The sequence below is a fragment of the Chiloscyllium plagiosum genome, chromosome 30, assembly GCF_004010195.1.
Source record: "Chiloscyllium plagiosum isolate BGI_BamShark_2017 chromosome 30, ASM401019v2, whole genome shotgun sequence".
NCBI classification, from domain to species: domain Eukaryota; kingdom Metazoa; phylum Chordata; class Chondrichthyes; order Orectolobiformes; family Hemiscylliidae; genus Chiloscyllium; species Chiloscyllium plagiosum.
Genome location: NC_057739.1, coordinates 8,743,583 through 8,760,732, shown reverse-complemented (window position 1 = coordinate 8,760,732; position 17,150 = coordinate 8,743,583). Strand labels below are relative to the sequence as shown.

The following is a 17,150-nucleotide window of genomic DNA, read 5'->3' as shown; positions in this document are numbered from 1 at the left end:
TTGTGGGGAAGCGAGAGTGGTGTCAGCAGGGTGTTGGCTACAGCAGCAATGGTGTCTGGAGCGTGGACTCTTGGCAGGCTTGTTGTTAGTGTGCATGGAGTGGGGCCTCCAATGAGGCCCGCACACCTTGCAGAAGCCCTTGGACTGTAGTTGAACATCCCTTCGACGGCAGAGGAACTCTATTTATCTAATTTTTTAAAATTCATTTTGGAACTCAAAATAGTGCTGGATTGTGACATTCTTCACTATATCTTTCTACAACTATGTGACAATAAATAACTCATTTTTCCAAACGTGAGTAAAACTGGGCACATCCAACAACATGGAACTGTTCAAACAACAAAAACAATTCCCAGCAAATGAATGTGATGATGCGTCTCACCCATTGAATGATAGCTGCCAGCCGGAAACTCAAAGAATGAATGTCCAATTTTTTTCTTGTTTTACAGAATATCAATTGGTTGCCAGCATTTTTGAGATTTTCCTTACCTGGTCTGGCCTACACATGACTCCAGATGGACAGCAACGTGGTTGAATCCTAACTGCTTTCTGGACAATTAGGAATAGGCAATGAACGAAGCCTGGATTTTTGGTGTCCCAGAGAGGAAGTGAGTGAGAGAAAGGCATTAACCAAATCCAAACCATCATACTGACAAATAAATAGAAACAATCTCAGGGGGAAAAAAAAGATGGAGTTCATACAGGGTTTTATTTAAGATATACAAGCAATGCAGCTACACCACTAATCATTTCATGAGCATTGAATTTATTTAACTGTAGTTCTTATGGCACAGTGGGTGGTATTTCTGCTTCTGAGCCAGATTCTCTGGGTTCAAGCCCCATTCCAGGACCTATTGACCACGTGTTTGTAAGAATAGAAGAATCAGCTGATCGACTGTCGTGGCTGCAATGCGACATTTTCTCACGTTAAAGGACTTGCCACAGAATACAACTCATGCAGCGTCCTTCTTGTCTGAGAGACGAACACAGAGAAATAACATCTTTAAATAAATGATTTTCAAAGATAATAGTGTGATATGTATATCCATGGTCATGCAGTATTATGACCATGATACAAATCTAAGAAGTGCATTGTTTTAAAAGTGCACTTGGGACCCTGTTTAGTTTTTAAACAATTTGCCATTCACCCAAAGTTTTTTACCCTGCCTTATCTGATGCCAGTATTTCTCCTAAATGATGATACTTTATCTTAGGGTATGAACATCTCTGGTTATTTGCTATTCAGCCCTAGGTGGCCTTGGAAAACCACTAGCAACTCAGCTCCTTGAATGCTGTAATCTGAGTTATGAAGGTAACCCCATAGCAATGTTCTCTCTGAGGTGCAACCTGAAAGTTTGCACGCGCAAGTCACACAATTATACTAAAAGATTGAAAAGTGTTTCATGCGCCAAAGCGGGAACATTGTCCCACACTCCTGTAAGGTGAGGATTTTGACCCAGCAATAACGAAAGTCCAAAGATGGGTGCTTGGGAAAGTATGTGGAAATTATGGATTCCCTCTGTATCTGGTGCTTTTACATAGCTTCAGTTAAGGTTGCAAGTTTGGGAGCCGTTGTAGAAGAGCCTAAAGACACCAAATCCTGTCCATGTCCAATACCCACTCATAGGCACCTTGAAGCAGATGTGAACATGGATAGACAAGGACCTAGTAGTATTATCATTGGACTGTTAATCCAGAGACTCAGGAAATGTCCTGGGAACCTGGTTTCGAATCTTGCCATGGCAGATGGTGGAATTTGAATTCAATAAAAATCTGGAATTGAAGATCTAATGATGACCATGAATCCATTGTCAATTGTCAGATAAAACCTATCAGGTTCACTAATGTCTTTTAAGGAAGGAAAGGGCATTGTTATCCGGTCTGGCCTACATGTGACTCCAGACTGACAACAATGTGGTTGACTCTTAACTGCCCTCTGTGCAATTAGGAATAAGCAACGAATGAATGAATAAAATAAAGTGTACTACCTTGATTGTTATTTGATCACCCCCAACCTGGAAAACTGAGACTAACTGGAGCATTCCCAACACTTTCCATACTACTAATTAAGAGAAAGTGAAGACTGCAGATGCTGGAGATCAGAGTCGAGAGTGTAGATTACTTTAGATTAGATTACATTACAGTGTGGAAACAGGCCCTTCGGCCCAACAAGTCCTCACTGACCCGCCGAAGCGCAACCCACCCATTCCCCTACATTTACCCCTTTACCTAACACTATGGGTAATTTAGCATGGCCAATTCACCTGACCTGCACATCTTTGGACTGTGGGAGGAAACCGGAGCACCCGGAGGAAACCCACGCAGACACGGGGAGAACGTGCAAACTCCACACAGTCAGTCGCCTGAGGCGGGAATTGAACCCGGGTCTTCGGCGCTGTGAGGCAGCAGTGCTAACCACTGTGCCACCGTGCCGCCCAATGTAGTGCTGGAAAAGCACAGCAGGTCAGGCAGCATCTGAGGAGCAGGAGAATCAACGTTTCGGGCAAAAGCCCTTCATCAGAAGGCTGCTTGACCTGCTGTGCTTTTCCAGCACCACACTCACATACTACCAATTAATACACGATTTATCAGTGATTGTACTTGGTACAAAGGTCTTTGTCGGCTGACCTCTGTGATGGATTTAGAAGTGAATTTACAATTGCAAAAGTGAAGCAATTCTCAATAAAAATGTAAAGGTGTTCTCCAAACAGTGGGAATTGTGATGAAAAGCACTCGCCTAAAATACTCAACTTTATTAATTGAAAATACATAATGTTGCCTTATTTTCAATTGCACAACAGAAATCATATATCAGAAATGATAAAGATAGCTTATTCTTGGTAAAACCACCAGCAACATACAAGATTTAAAGAGTAGGCATATGAAACACTAAATATGCTAAACTTTTAGTTTGATGTCTTTAGTGAAACACCACCAACGACTTGGGAATCAGACATCGAAAGGCAGACTGTCTTCCGAATGTATATGTCAAACTCAGATCAATACTGTAGTTTGTTAATTTACACTCTGCACTAATTATTAAGATAAACAATGTAAAGATACAGCAGCAAGACCAGAGTGTGAATTTCAGTATCTAGATCTGTAAGTATTTCATATAGTCGGTTTTTAAACACAATTGTCAATCCTTGAGTATTTGTAGGTTAATCTCCAAGGCACAAAATTTGGACAAATCCATGAAACAGATCCTTGGGGCGTGAACAAAAAAAAAACTTCCCTTTTTTAAAACACATTTGTTCATTAATTATTCAACTATTGGGAATGTTACAGGGTGATTTTGTGTAGAGCAGTTGGAGGCAGGTCATTCCACTGAGATCATATGAAGAGGAGGCGACACACAACTGAACTCATATTCATAAAACCCAAACCATCTGTAGCACCAAAGTGCTCACATTAAATATTAGAAGGGATGGCAAGCCACCACAATATCGAGAGAAGCACCAGCAGAATGGTTTCACAGATTCCTACATATTGTTGGTCTTGTATCGTCAGGACACATGCAAGAATGCCAAATGTCAAAAAGTCGCAGCAACTTGTACTCCAGGTGAAAATGGGACGGATTGGTTATCTGTCAAGCTTGTTGGTTCACTTGCTGGAAGCAATCAATATACAGTCATACTCAGGGACCCCTTTCTGGCCTGTCCTTTATTGATTATATGGAAGCCTCAAGCTCCCTGTTGCTTCTTCTGTAGCAACACTTCCACTAATCAGAGTTAACTTGCCAATCAATCAGTGCCCTCTCTTTCCCCGACCCTTATCTCCTGTAGTATAAGGTGTTGCGATTGTTTGAAACATAGCATTCTTGTGTTTGTTCCGATGAGTCGAAGACGAAGACCCTCAACAACATAGTACTGTTCAGCAATATTCAAGTTTTGTACTACTAAGCAACTAATTAAATATATTGTGACTACTATTATCCTTGACAGTTAATAGGAAACTCAAAGTTTTCAGAACCACTGCCTGCCCAAATCAACTCCCAACCACAACTTTGGACGGACAGCTCAGGTGTTACAATAGAGAATAGAATAGGGACCCTTGCCGTACAGTGATAGTGCCCATACGTCTGAACCAGGAGCCCTAACTTCAAGTCCTCACCTACTCCAGAGGCAGGTACACAGGTCAATTAGGAAAATATTTAGTTCACAACTTGTGTTCTTCACTGCATTACAAGACAGTCCTTGGAAAATGATAGCAAAAGCCTCAAAATATTCCTTTTGAAGTTGTCTGGCACATCCTGACAAAGGTGCTATATCAATGTAATCGTGCATCTATCGCGAGATGAACTCCCCATTGCAACCTTGGCATCAATAGAATAATTTGGGGACTTGTATCATCAAGGTTGAAGTTTTTCTGTTGTCAGAATGGGAAATTGATAGCATGCTTCATCAGCTTGAATCAATGATAATTAACACAGCTCTCCCTGAATTAATGGAACGCAATAGGAACAAGAATTAAGTAGCATCTAAGTCATTGTCTGTAACAAAATAACTCATCAGAAAGTTAATTTCATTATACAAGTGATTAATTGCAACCATACTATATAACGTTCTGACTGATAATTAAGATTGTACCTTCACAGACACCCTCACAAAAATGCCTGAAGTCTGATGTGAGCTGGGCAATTCAATACATACATTCAATTACTGATTTACTTCTTAATAAATCAAATTCTATCTCCGAGATCAGTAGTTTTATACAGCTGGACATCGTAATGATGGAGTTACATTGCTGGACCTTTGTTAAATAGAACAAAGTTCTTAATCACTTTTTCATAGAATCCCTACAGTGTGGAAACAGGCCCTTCAGCCCAACAAGTCCACACCAACCCTCCGAAGAGCAACCCACCTAGACCCACTCCCCTACCCCTCTATCTCACATTTACCCCTGACTAATGCACCTTACCTACACATCCCTGAACACTAGGGGCAATTTAGCATGGCCAATCCACCTAACCTGCACATCTTTGGACAGTGGGAGGAAACCGGAGCACCCGGAGGAAACCCATGCAGACACGGGGAGAACGTGCAAACTCCACATAGACAGTCACCCGAGGTTGGAATCGAACCTGGGTCCCTGGCACTGTGAGGCAGCAGTGCTAACCACTGAGTCACCATGCTACCTTTTTCCTGTATTATTTCAACCAACAATGTGATTTCTTTTTAAAAATGTATTCATCTATGAATGTGAGGGTCATTGGCTGCACCAGCATTTATTGCCCATCATTATTTGCCCTTGATACTGTGGTGATGAGCTGCCTTCTCAAACCACTGTGTGGAGGGAATTGAGAATTCATCAAAAAGAGCTAAAAATTCCCTTAACGTGAGGTTACGCCAATCATCTCTAATCACTTTACTTTCTCTTGTGACTCAGTTTGTCCAATAAGCTTCAATTTTGTCTTGACTCCCACTAAACTGCAAAGTCTACACGTAGACCTCTAGAACAAAAAACATGGTTTTCCTTGAGAAAATATACATTGTTAATTCCACAAAAACTTAGTGGTCATATTACAAAACAACTCTTTTGGAGAATAGACTTGCACAAAACACAAGCTCTCCATCAACGCCACCGCTAATTTTCTCACTAACTGTAGATATTTTTTCAAAATTTACCAACCATTCATTTTTTGTAGCTTCAATTTAAACATTTTTTTTCAGATGCATTGGCAATAGTTCAAGGATGGAGAATTCAGTAGCGTTTTGTGAGGAGGTCTTTATGCAGAGTTAATGTCAGATGAATGGAATCCTCACCTTAAAAGTGCACTATTGATCGAAAGAATGACTTGCTATAAACTGTGTAAAATCATTATTAGGCAAAGTTGAGACTTTGAGGGAATTGTATTATAACATACAAACATTAACCCTGTTGCACAAACCCCTCATTTCTGAGATGTCAATTAGAAGAGACCTAGAGGAACTGGGCCACTGTAGCAGGTTTCATGAATGTAGTTTTGCAGTGAATCTCAATTCCCTATCAGGAATGGAAAGTTCAAATAAACACAAAATCCAGCAGTAGAAGTTGGAGATGTACATAAGAATGTTGCATTCGGTCAAAGGTTGATAGTTTAAATCTCCAACTGGGAGACATCATCTCCCTGTTACCGATTTTGCTCCACATCTATCTGAATATTTAGCAACATTTCGATATGCTAACTTGATCTCCTCTTCATTCGGGCAGGTATTCATGAATTCCTCACATTTCTCCGCATGGTTCAGGTATCTGCACAGGCCTGAAAGCTCCTTCGGGATTGTAAAATTCCGATAATGCTTGCACACAACCTGTTAAGAAATCAGATGATTAAAAGTGACATACAAGCCATAATACGAGCATTAAAGTCAGCCATGGCATCTAGCTATAGTCAGGATGTCCAACCTCCCATTCTATATTGGATAGTTATTTCCTCACACTTCTTCAATTGTTGTGTGTTCAGAGAGATGAAGAAATTATAAAATTAGTAAGTCTGCAGCCCAGAAATATTGGGCTTCACAGGTGCATGCTGGTGTTCACTTTTCACGTGTCTCTCCAACCTTCATCGACTATGTCCCAGCAAAGAAACAGTCCTATTTCAATGTGTATTTTTGTTCCCTGAAAATCAAGCTGTGTGGATACTATTGGGACTACATATATTTATGAATTGTGTGATTTGAAATACATGTGTGGACATGATTGGGTTGCTAAGGATTTATCATGTAATTGTTTGGAACCAGGAAGTCAAAATGTTAAAGAACACTATGGTGTTTTTGCTGTTTTCCATAGGAAATAGGAACAGGAGTAGGCCATTCAGTAGGATCATAGCTGATCCGACATTCCTCATATCCACTTTCCTAACCTTTCCCTGCAATCCTCAATTCTCCGACTGATCAAGAATCTATCTCAGTCTTAAATATACACAAGGATCTGATCCCACAGCTCTCTGTGGCAAGGAGTTCCAGACATTCTTAGCCCTTTGAGAAAAAAAAAATCCTCCTCATCTCAGTCTTAAATTGGCAGCCCTTTATTCTGAGACTATGCCCTCTGGTCTCAGACTCTTCCATGAGGAGAAACATCCTCTCAGCATTTAGCCTGTCAAGCCCCTTAAAAATCCTTTATGCTTCAGTCGGATCACCTCACATTCTTCTAAGCTCCAGTGAGTAGAGCCCCAACCTATTTATCCTTTGCTCATTAGGCAATCCCTCCATACCAGGGATCATCCTAGAAAATCTTCTCTGAACTGTCTCCAAAGGGAAACTTAAATAAAGGAACCAAAATTGCTCACTGTACTCCAGATGTGGTCTCACTAGCATCTTGTACAGCTGCAATAAGACTTCCTTACTCTTATACTCTGATCTGTTTGAAATAAGGACCAACATTCCATTAGCCTTCCTGATTACCTGCTGTACCTGCACACTAGCTTTCTGTACTTCATGTATGAATATCCCGAAGTCCATTTCTGTTGCATTTTTCTATGGCTTTTCTCCATTTAGATTTCTACTTGTTTTCAAAACAGTGTCCAGAGAAAGCAGCATTCAGAAAAGTTTCCAGAGACAGATAAGACAGGAGTTTTATTGCTTTAATTATTGAGCAAACAGATCTGCAAAACCCTAATGGATCTAGCAATCAGGTGACCGCAGCTTTGGGACCAAGGTGTTTTTTTCAGTACATACATAAAAGTTATGGAGAGTTGCGATAAAGGTTTGCAGGCATGCAGAACTCTCTCAGTCGGGAAGAGTCAAAACATTGAGCTGTAAGCAGCTCTCTCTCATAGTGTCATAACCAGATAAAGTTTCATATAATCAGAACTCCTATTTCTCAGGTGAACCTGAAATCTAATCTGAAGATTTTCAGTATTCTATGATTATCAGCAGTCAGATCTCACCTGGGGGGCACGGTGGCACAGTGGTTAGCACTGCTGCCTCACAGTACCAGAGACCCAAGTTCAATTACCACCTCAGGCAAACTGTCTGTGTGGAGTTTCCTCCAGGTGCTCTGGTTTCCTCCCACAGTCCAAAAATGTGTAGGTGAGGTTAATTGGCCATGTTAAATTGCCCATTGCGTTAGGTGAAGGTGTAAAGGTAGGGAATTGGGACTGGGTGGGTTGCTCTTCAGAGGGTCAGTGTGGACTTGTTGGGCCAAAGGGCCTGTTTCCACACTGTAAGTAATCTAATATACCTATAGAAATTCAAACAAACCATGAAAAGTCAACCTATTTTTAAATACTGCAGAGGTGGGTATGTCTTTATCCTGCCTGCGAATTTGTTTATCTTTGGATTAAGGGGAATTCAGGTTAATTTGCAAAGTAGCTTAGTTGATCACTGGTTTTAAAGAATACATTGCTTGAAATAAATGTGCAATTTTTGAATTTATTTAAAAGACACGTGAGCAGTCAAGAGAAACAAATCAACCAATATTTGGTGATTGAATATGCTTATTGCTCTTTTGGCATAGCTCTTCGAGGAATGGTCTTCAATTCCAGTGTACTCTTCCATCCAGAGTAGTAATAACCCAGGAACAAATGCTAAGCACATTAGACATTCCTTAAAGAACATGAAGCAAGGTCCAAGATCCATTCTGCAGTCTGACAACATGTATACAACTGATCACAAGAACATCAAAACTCTATGAAGTCTCATGGTATCAGGTCCAACATGGACAAGGAAACTTGCTACTAATTATTTCCTTCTCCCCACCTATTTTAACTGATGAATTAGTGCTCCCCCATGTCGAACACCACTTGGAAGAAGCATTGATGGTGGCAGGAGCACAGATTGAACTCTTGGGGATGGATATTGCATTCCCCCACCCAGTGTAGCTCAGCAACACCACCATTGACTGTGCTAGTTGAGTCTTAAGGGATATAGCTACTAGACTGGCAGGTATTAATGGAACCAAGAAGGAAAGGCTTACTTGACCTTATCCTCACCAATGTTTCTGTTGCAGATCAGTCTATCATAACAGTATCTATAGGAGTGTTCGCTCTACATGGTGGAGATGAAATCCCATTTTCACATTAAGGATACACTCCACCTTGTTAAATGAGATGGACTTCAAATGGAGCTAGCAACTCAAAACAGGGTATCCACAAGACTCTGTGTGGGCCATCAGTATCAGAATTATAATCTGTAACCTCATTGTCCAGCATATACACGACTCTACTATCACCAGCAAGCCAGGAAATCAATCCTGGTTCAAACAAGAGTTCGGGAGTGCTTGCCAGGAGACACCATCTGGCGTACTTAAAATGAGGGGTCAACCTGGTGAAGTTGCTAGAGGTTCCCCAGACTCACAGATGCCAATCTCCAACCAAATCAATTTAAGCCACAAGACATCAAGAAAAAGCTGAGGTACTGCGTACTAGAAAGGCTATGAGCCTGATAACATTCCAGCCAAAGTCTGAAAATTTATGCTTCAGGATTTGCTGCACTCCTGTCTAAGATGGTCCAGTACAGCTACAACATTACTCTACAATGTGGATTATTGCCCAGATACGTTTACTCAACAAAGAGCAGGACAACTCTGACCCAATAAATTCTGATCTTTTCTACCTACTTCCGATCATTAGTAAAGTGATGGAAGGAATCATCAGTGGTGCTATGCAGAACTTGATCAGCAACAACTCGCTCACTGATGTCCAGTTGGGGTTCTGCAAGCCTGTTCGTGAGCTCTTGACCTCATTACAGCCATGGTTCAAACATGCATAAAAGAGTTAAACTCCAGAGGTGAGGCGAGGTGAGAATGAATGCCCTTGACAACAAGGCAGCTTTGACCAAGTGTAGCAGCCAGGAGCTCTAGCAAAACTGATCATGATGTGGGGATGCCACTGGGGTGGACATAGTTAAAAATCACACAACACCAGGTTATAGTCCAATAGGTTTATTTGGAATCACTAGCTTTAAAACTAGTGATTCCAAATAAACCTGTTGGATTATAACCTGGCATTGCGCAATGTTTAACATTAGCAAAACTGGAGTACAGTTAATTTGGTCAACATATAAATTAAGATTCCACACAGTGCAGAAGTGGCGAGAGTCCAGACTCAGAGGCCCCATTGATACCTCAGAACCAGAAGAGTTTAAGAGTTAGAACCACACCCTATGTCCAACAAGGCTGGGATGGAGTGCTGTGGAACTTTGACCAGAAGCACAAGGCATTAATCCTCTTTCCCTTGACTCAGTATAAAGGTGTATTTAGTTTACAGTGGTAGAGGATCAACCACTATTGATGATTGCCTTAACAAGCAGATGCTCTTGTCTTAATAAATTTACTAATCAGTTTACTAAATGATAACAATTAAGTTCATGTTTGTTCATCATTGTTCTGAAGACTATGATGAGTCCTGTGGATATAGATCTTCATGCCACATGACCCTAAGATGTTATGCCTTAGATCCATTCAAGACAGCATGACATTATCTGATCAGATGGAGCTTCAAGACAGCATGACATTATCTGATCAGATGGAGCTTTAATGGAGTCACCAACATTAACTCTTTCAACTATTAGTCAAGACAACAGATGCTAACTCTGAATATAGTGATAGCATAGACTGGGTGACCTTCATATGCGATAGATTTGCCCACCTCCCTTTCAATTATAAAAAGGACACTGGGCTCTTTAGCCTTTGTGTCCAACCTAGAAGCAGGAACACTAATCAAAAAGACCTTAAAGGAAACCACTGAGTACTCTTTCATAGTAAGTGATCAAGATTCACGTGCAGGAGACATTATTTAGGAATGTTGGTCATCCTTAATTGCCTTTGAATGGAGTGGCCATTTCAGAGGGCATTTCCTCAGCACCTGCCTACATACCACAGCCACATCTCCTTCCTCAGCACCTGCCTACGGAACCGACTGACCCCGCACGGACTCCAGACAATGTTCAGACCAACAAAATTTGGACCCAACCAAGACAATCAGTACCTTCAACAAATCCGAAGTCCCTCTCCCATTAATAGTCAAGCCCAAAGCTAAGAGCCTGACGTCACATGTGGGCTAGGTAAGGATATCAGGTTTCCTTCTATAAAGGCTACAAAGTGAACCAAATAGGTTTTTACAACAGGTGATAACAGTAATATGTTTACATTACTGAGACTAACTTCCAATTCCAGATTCTAATGGCTGCTATGGTGAAGCCTAGACTAGTGACATTGTTACTACATGACCCTCCCCTCCAAAGGTTACCATGGAGAGGAATCTAATAAGGCAGTCAATGTTTGACTTGGAACCGGTTTGATGCAATCACTGTTTCTTTCCCCTCCCCTTCCCTCCTGCTAAAACTCAGAAGAAATGTCACAGTGGCAGGTAAGTGTCACAGGAGCTTGAACGACTGCTCCTTCTGAATAAATCCTGCTTCAACCAGTCCGTGTGAAAACAAAGCAGACTAGCAAACTAAAATCCACTCTGAAAATAAGCCAAGGTGAAGCAAGCTCCAACACATTGCATCTGGAGCTTTGCTTGCCTTTTACTCACTGGCTGCTGAAGTAAAATTCATTCAGAATGAGTTACAGATTGAGCCTTGCCTTCCGATCAACACATGCCTACATACATGCAAAAGTAGGCCTCTGGTCCCCTTTTTTTTAGATTACATTAGATTACATTAAAGCGTGGAAACAGGCCCTTCAGCCCAACAAGTCCACACCGACCCGCCGAAGCGTAACCCACCCATGCCCCGACATTTAGGAAACCCACGCAGACACGGGGAGAATGTGCAAACTCCACACAGTCAGTTGCCTGAGGCGGGAATTGAACCCGGATCTCAGGTGCTGTGAGGCAGCAGTGCTAACCACTGTGCCACCTTGATCCTGCTATTCCATTTGTTAAGGTCATGGCTGATGTGATTGTGGTGCCTGTCTACCCCCTACATCCTTTAGATCCCTTGTCAATTATGGAAGAGATTGGACCCAGTGATAAGGATATGATGTTAAAACCTGACTCACCTGAACCACGTGGAGTTTGGGTAGGAGATTGCAGTCAGCCAATGTCAGCTCATTTCCATCCAGGAATAACCTCTTTGACGGGTAACTCCCATCTTCATGTGGCAGTGGGGTGTTCAGATATTGATCCAGCTCCACTAACGCTTTCAGAAACGCTGTCTCGCAAGCTGAACAGAGAGAGCTATGAGCACAAGGCAAGAACGTGTCCCCAGTCCCACTGGCTAGCTGCTGAACATCTGAAATGGCTTAAGCCTTTATCCAGACAAAGGCAATAGTGTGGATTTCTTCCATCAATGATGCCTTTTACCTTCTCCAGATACAAGCCATACAATGCAAGTTCAAAGAAGTGGGCTATAATTGGTTTAGCGCCATTATAAATTAGTGTGTGAAGTAGGTAGCTGGTGAACTTACCTTGATTCTTTTCAGGAAGTGGATTCTTAACGTAAGCTGAGAATTTCTGGAAGACACTGTAGCCTGCAGTCATGGATTCTTTGTATCTGGCACTCAGTCTAGGATATCTAGGGGAAAGAAACGAACCCAGCTCTTTATGGACAATGAAGACAAACGTTTAAAATAAATTGCTGCAGTGTTGCTGAATGATACAAATTGACTTGAGGGAGCTAGTGTACCTTTATTAAATGTTATTCATATGCATTGGTTCATCCTTTCAGTAAGACACTCTGTTACCGAACTGCATTGGAGTGTGTGTGTGTGCCCTGAACATAATAAAAGCTTAGAATGAGCAGTAGATGGTGTTATAACCTGGGGCAGTTTAATCCTGCTGTCATTACCCAGTCTGGTTTATATGTGACTCTTAACTATCTGCTGGAGTGAACAAGTAAGACTCAATGTTTTGTCATGTGCTTTAAGCCAAGGCTGCTTGCTCCCCATAAATGAGATACCAGTTTGGAGTATCCCTGGGTGTTTCCACATACATGCCCCCATGGCTGCTTGCTCCTTGTGTCTAAATAAGGCTTTTCAACTCCGTATACTGTAACATTCTTTTATTTACAACTGTACATAGTAGATTTTTAAATCGAGCTCTCTAATGCAGTGTTTCTTCCTCATATGCCCATTCTACATAGTTGCCTTCTCTCTTACTGAACCCAGAGGCACATGGTCAGTTACATCATTATGATTACCTGATTCTCATCACATCACATTTCCACTCATGTTTTTCTCTACCTGGTCTACATGATTCCAGTAGTTTGCTTTTTTATTTACTTAGATATTCTTTGCAATCATTAACATAAGTTTTGTTTTTAAACGCTACTATCACCATCTTCCCCCAACCATCTCAATGCTCGATCTCACTGGCTGGGGCAATGTGGAACTCTGACTGGAGACCCAGTTCTGACTCATGTGAGTTCGTCACTAGGGTGATGTTGTTGTACCATGCCTGGAATAGCTGTGCCACTCCGTACACTGTCTGATGTAATATTGGTGTGGATGTCCCACGTCCTGTGATGATCATACTCAGAACCTACTCTATTCTCTCCTGTTCCTATTGAGTGCCCCTTCAGGTGTTCTGACAATGTAAGATCTCAGTACATCTGGTTCTCTGGTGATCATGGTTTCTGACTTCCTTAACCAGACATTATATCCTAGCTCTAAGGTTTACAGCTTTTACCCTGCACTGTCGATGCTATGTTTTCCTATGGCTTTTACCTATTTAACTTATCTTCTCCTGGTCATAGTCATACAGCCCAGAAACAGATCTTCGGTCCAACTCATCCACACCGACCAGACATCCCAATCTGATCTAGTCCCATTTGCCAGCACTTGGCCTATATCCCTCTAAACCCTCCCTATTCATGTACCTTTCCAGATGCCTTTTAAATGTTGTAATTGCACCAGCCTTCACCACTTCCTCCAGCAACTCATTCCATACATGCACCACCCTCTGCATAAAAAAGTAACCCCTTAGGTCCTTTTTAAGTCTTTCCCCTCTCACTTTAACCCTATGCCCTCTAGTTTTGGATTCGCCCACCCCAGGGAAAAAACATTGGCTATTAACCCAACCATGTCCCTCATGATGTTATAAACCTCTATAAGGTCACCCCCTCAGCCTCCGATGCTCCAGGACAAACAGCCCCAGCCTATTCAGCCTCTCTTAAGAGCTCAAATCTTCCAGTCCCAAAAACACCTTTGTAAACCTTTTCTGCGTCATCTCAATTTAACAACATCCTTCCTCTCGAAGGGTGACCAGAATTGTGCACACTAAATGTGGCCTTACCAATGTCCTGTACAGCTGCAACATGATGTCCCAACTCCTATAGTCTATATTCTGACCAATGAAGGTAAGGTTGTGGGAGGTTATGTATGGCCTGAGGTCATAGTTGAAACATAGTTCATCCATTTTAAACCTCTTCCCCATTAACCATTCGATGGGTGAATCCACATTATTCAATACTGTTGCTCTTTAACTAAATGGAGCTAATTTCCAATCTGGACTCTGAGGCGTCACTTGATTGGTCTTTCTGCCTCTCCATTCGACTGAGAATAGAATGAAGAACATGTCACCTGCTTGACTCCTAAACTGACTCAGTAAATTTCCTGAAATCCTCATGTATAAGTTGAAGTCTGATACTATTCTTCCAATAAATCATGTGCCACAAAAGTCCTCTACAGCTCTCTGAATAGGAGTCTACTCTGAGTGACTAACTAAGGATGAAGTCTTGCCACTTTAATCCACCTTGAATAACAGTTGATTCAGAGGAAATATATCTTCCAAATTAAATTTTAAAAAAATCAATTGTTGAACTTGCCCACCTCCTTTTCTAATTTTGTTCTTACTTGAAGTCCTCTGAGGTCTTAGCTTGCTTTCAGAGCAGGTCAGAGCCAAGGAATCTTGCAGTGAGTAACTCACCCTGCTAAAAACTATCCATCATCTCCAAGTCAGGAGTGTGATGGAATACTCCCCACTTGCCTGAATGGGTGCATCTCCAACGACACTCAACTTCAACTCCATCATGAAAAAGCAGCTGCATGATGCTCCATTCACCACCTTAAACATTCACTCCCTCCCCCACTGACAGATAGCGGCAGGAGGGTGAACTATTTACAAGATGCACTCCAATAACTCGATAAACCTCCTCCAACACCACCTTGCAAACCGATGATACTTACCACTTATAAGGAAAAGGGCAGCAAATGTATAGGAATACCATTATCTCTGATCTCCGTTCCAACCCACCCACTATCCCATGTGGACACTATCGCACTGTTCCTGGGTTGAAATTCTAAAACTCCCTTCCTAACAGCACATCACAGTGGCAATTAGAGATGAACAACAAACAGTGACTCTCCCAGGATGCGCATTTGCATTTTATAACAGTATAAGTTTATATTTTCCGCATGTAAAAAGTTGATAAGCCAATTTTTTTTTCACAGAGTAAGAGACCTTTGACTCTTTGTCTGCATGGCCTCAGAATGCATTCAACTAGAGTTTGTGGAATATTTTGTGCAATATTGAAGTTGTTAATTTTAAATCCTCAAGAAGAATATTGCATTCAGGTCTTCAAAATCACTTCTTATTCCTGGACTCTTTGTCAGCAAGCTCATTTACATAGAGCCTTTCACATTGTAAAACACCCTAAAATGTTTCACAGGAGCAATCATTGGAGAGACAACAATGGAATGATGAAAATCAGTTCTGAGGAAGGGTCACTCGATCTGGAACATTAACTCTAATTTCACTCCACAGAAGCTGCCAGACCTGCTGAGCTTTTCCAGTAATTTGTGGTTTTGTTGTGATGGAAGTCAGAGACTGGTATTGGCAAAGAGATGTCAGGAGATAGAACATAGAACAATACAGCACAGAACAGGCCCTTCAGCCCACGATGTTGCGCCGACCTGTGAACTATTCTCAGCTCATCCCTTTACACCAGCCCATCATCATCCATGTGCTTATCCAAGGATTGTTTAAATCTCCCTAATGTGGCTGAGTTAACTACATCTGTGGGTAGGGCATTCCACGCCCTTATCACTCTCTGAGTAAAGAACCTGCCTCTGACATCTGTCTTAAATCTATCACCCCTCAATTTGTAGTTATTCCCCCTCGTACAAGCTGACATCATCATCCTAGGAAAAAGACTTTCACTGTCTACCCTATCTAATCCTCTGATCATCTTGTATGTCTCTATCAAATCCCCTCTTAACCGCCTTCTTTTCAATGACAAATATAGACCTCGATCAGGTCCGCCCTCAACCTCTGTCTTTCTAATGAAAATAATCCTAATCTACTCAACCTCTCCTCATAGCTAGCATCCTCCATACCAGGCAACCTGCTGGTGAACCTCCTCTGCACCCTCTCCAAAGCACCCTCATCCTTTTAGTAATGTTGCAACCATCTCAAGAAAATCTGAGGACCGCAGATGCTGGAGATCAGAGCTGGAAAAGCACAGCAGTTCAGGCAGCATCAAGGAGCAGGAGAGTCGACATTTTGGGCATGGGGTGGAGGGAGGGTTGGGTGGGTGGAAAGATAGCTGAGGGATAAAGAGGAGGATGGGGGTGGGGGTGGGGAAGGGGGTTGGTAGCTGGCAAGGCAATAGATAGATGCAGGTGGGGGGTGGTGATGGTGATAGGTCGGTGGGGAGGGTGGAGTGGATAGGTGGGAAGGAAGACGGACAGGTGGGACAGCTCAAGAAGACGGTGCCAAGTTGGAGGGTAGGATCTGGGATGAGATCTCAGCAAATTGCAGGCTGGAAGAGGCTGTGGACACTTGGAGAGGAGACGGCATGGAGCGATTTGGAAGTAAAGGTAAGCATTTCTAAGTGGGACTCTTGAGTATCTGAATAGTTCAGCCAATGTAAATGTTGTTTAACTGTATCTGATCTCTTAGAGCACAGGTAAGGTTAACAGCCGCATAACTCGGGAATGACATTTTTACAAAAGGCAGCTGTGGTATGTTTTTGTTGGCAGGAAGTTACAGGTCACCTGCAACACTTTGAACAATGTTTCATTGATATCAGCACCTGACTTTAAACAAGTGCTCCCGTTGTCTCAAAGAAAGAAGAGCTCCCGAGACTATGAGGCACCATTCAGCAATGAAAGCACTTACAGTTCTTGTCTACAACTGTAGCAGTTATGCCTCAGGGTCTGCAACTTGCTCAACCACAAGAGAAGACACAATGGAGCCTTTTGAAAATAATAATAGATTCTTCAGGAGAAATAATGGTCTCAGGGAAGCTGACATTGCTCTTCACAAACAAAAGAGTTAAGGGGAA

At 42.0% G+C, this 17,150-nt stretch overlaps 1 protein-coding gene across 3 annotated transcripts in view; it reads right to left on the bottom strand.

The window, feature by feature from the left end:
- Positions 1 to 690: 690 nt before the first annotated feature.
- Positions 691 to 17,150, bottom strand: part of LOC122564753 (chloride intracellular channel protein 4-like) — a 31,726-nt gene continuing 15,266 nt past the window's right edge. The window contains exons 4-7 of one of the 3 annotated variants that reach the window (XR_006315988.1): positions 12,334 to 12,440; positions 11,926 to 12,089; positions 5,632 to 6,293; positions 691 to 973 (exon numbers count right to left, since the gene is read on the bottom strand). Coding sequence is in view for 2 of the 3 variants with exons in the window: in XM_043719917.1 (XP_043575852.1) it covers positions 954 to 973; positions 6,212 to 6,293; positions 11,926 to 12,089; positions 12,334 to 12,440 (373 nt within the window). In the remaining variant the exon portion in view is untranslated. The remainder of the gene's footprint in view (positions 974 to 5,631; positions 6,294 to 11,925; positions 12,090 to 12,333; positions 12,441 to 17,150) is intronic. The other 2 variants (XM_043719917.1, XM_043719918.1) reach the window with 2 other exon arrangements.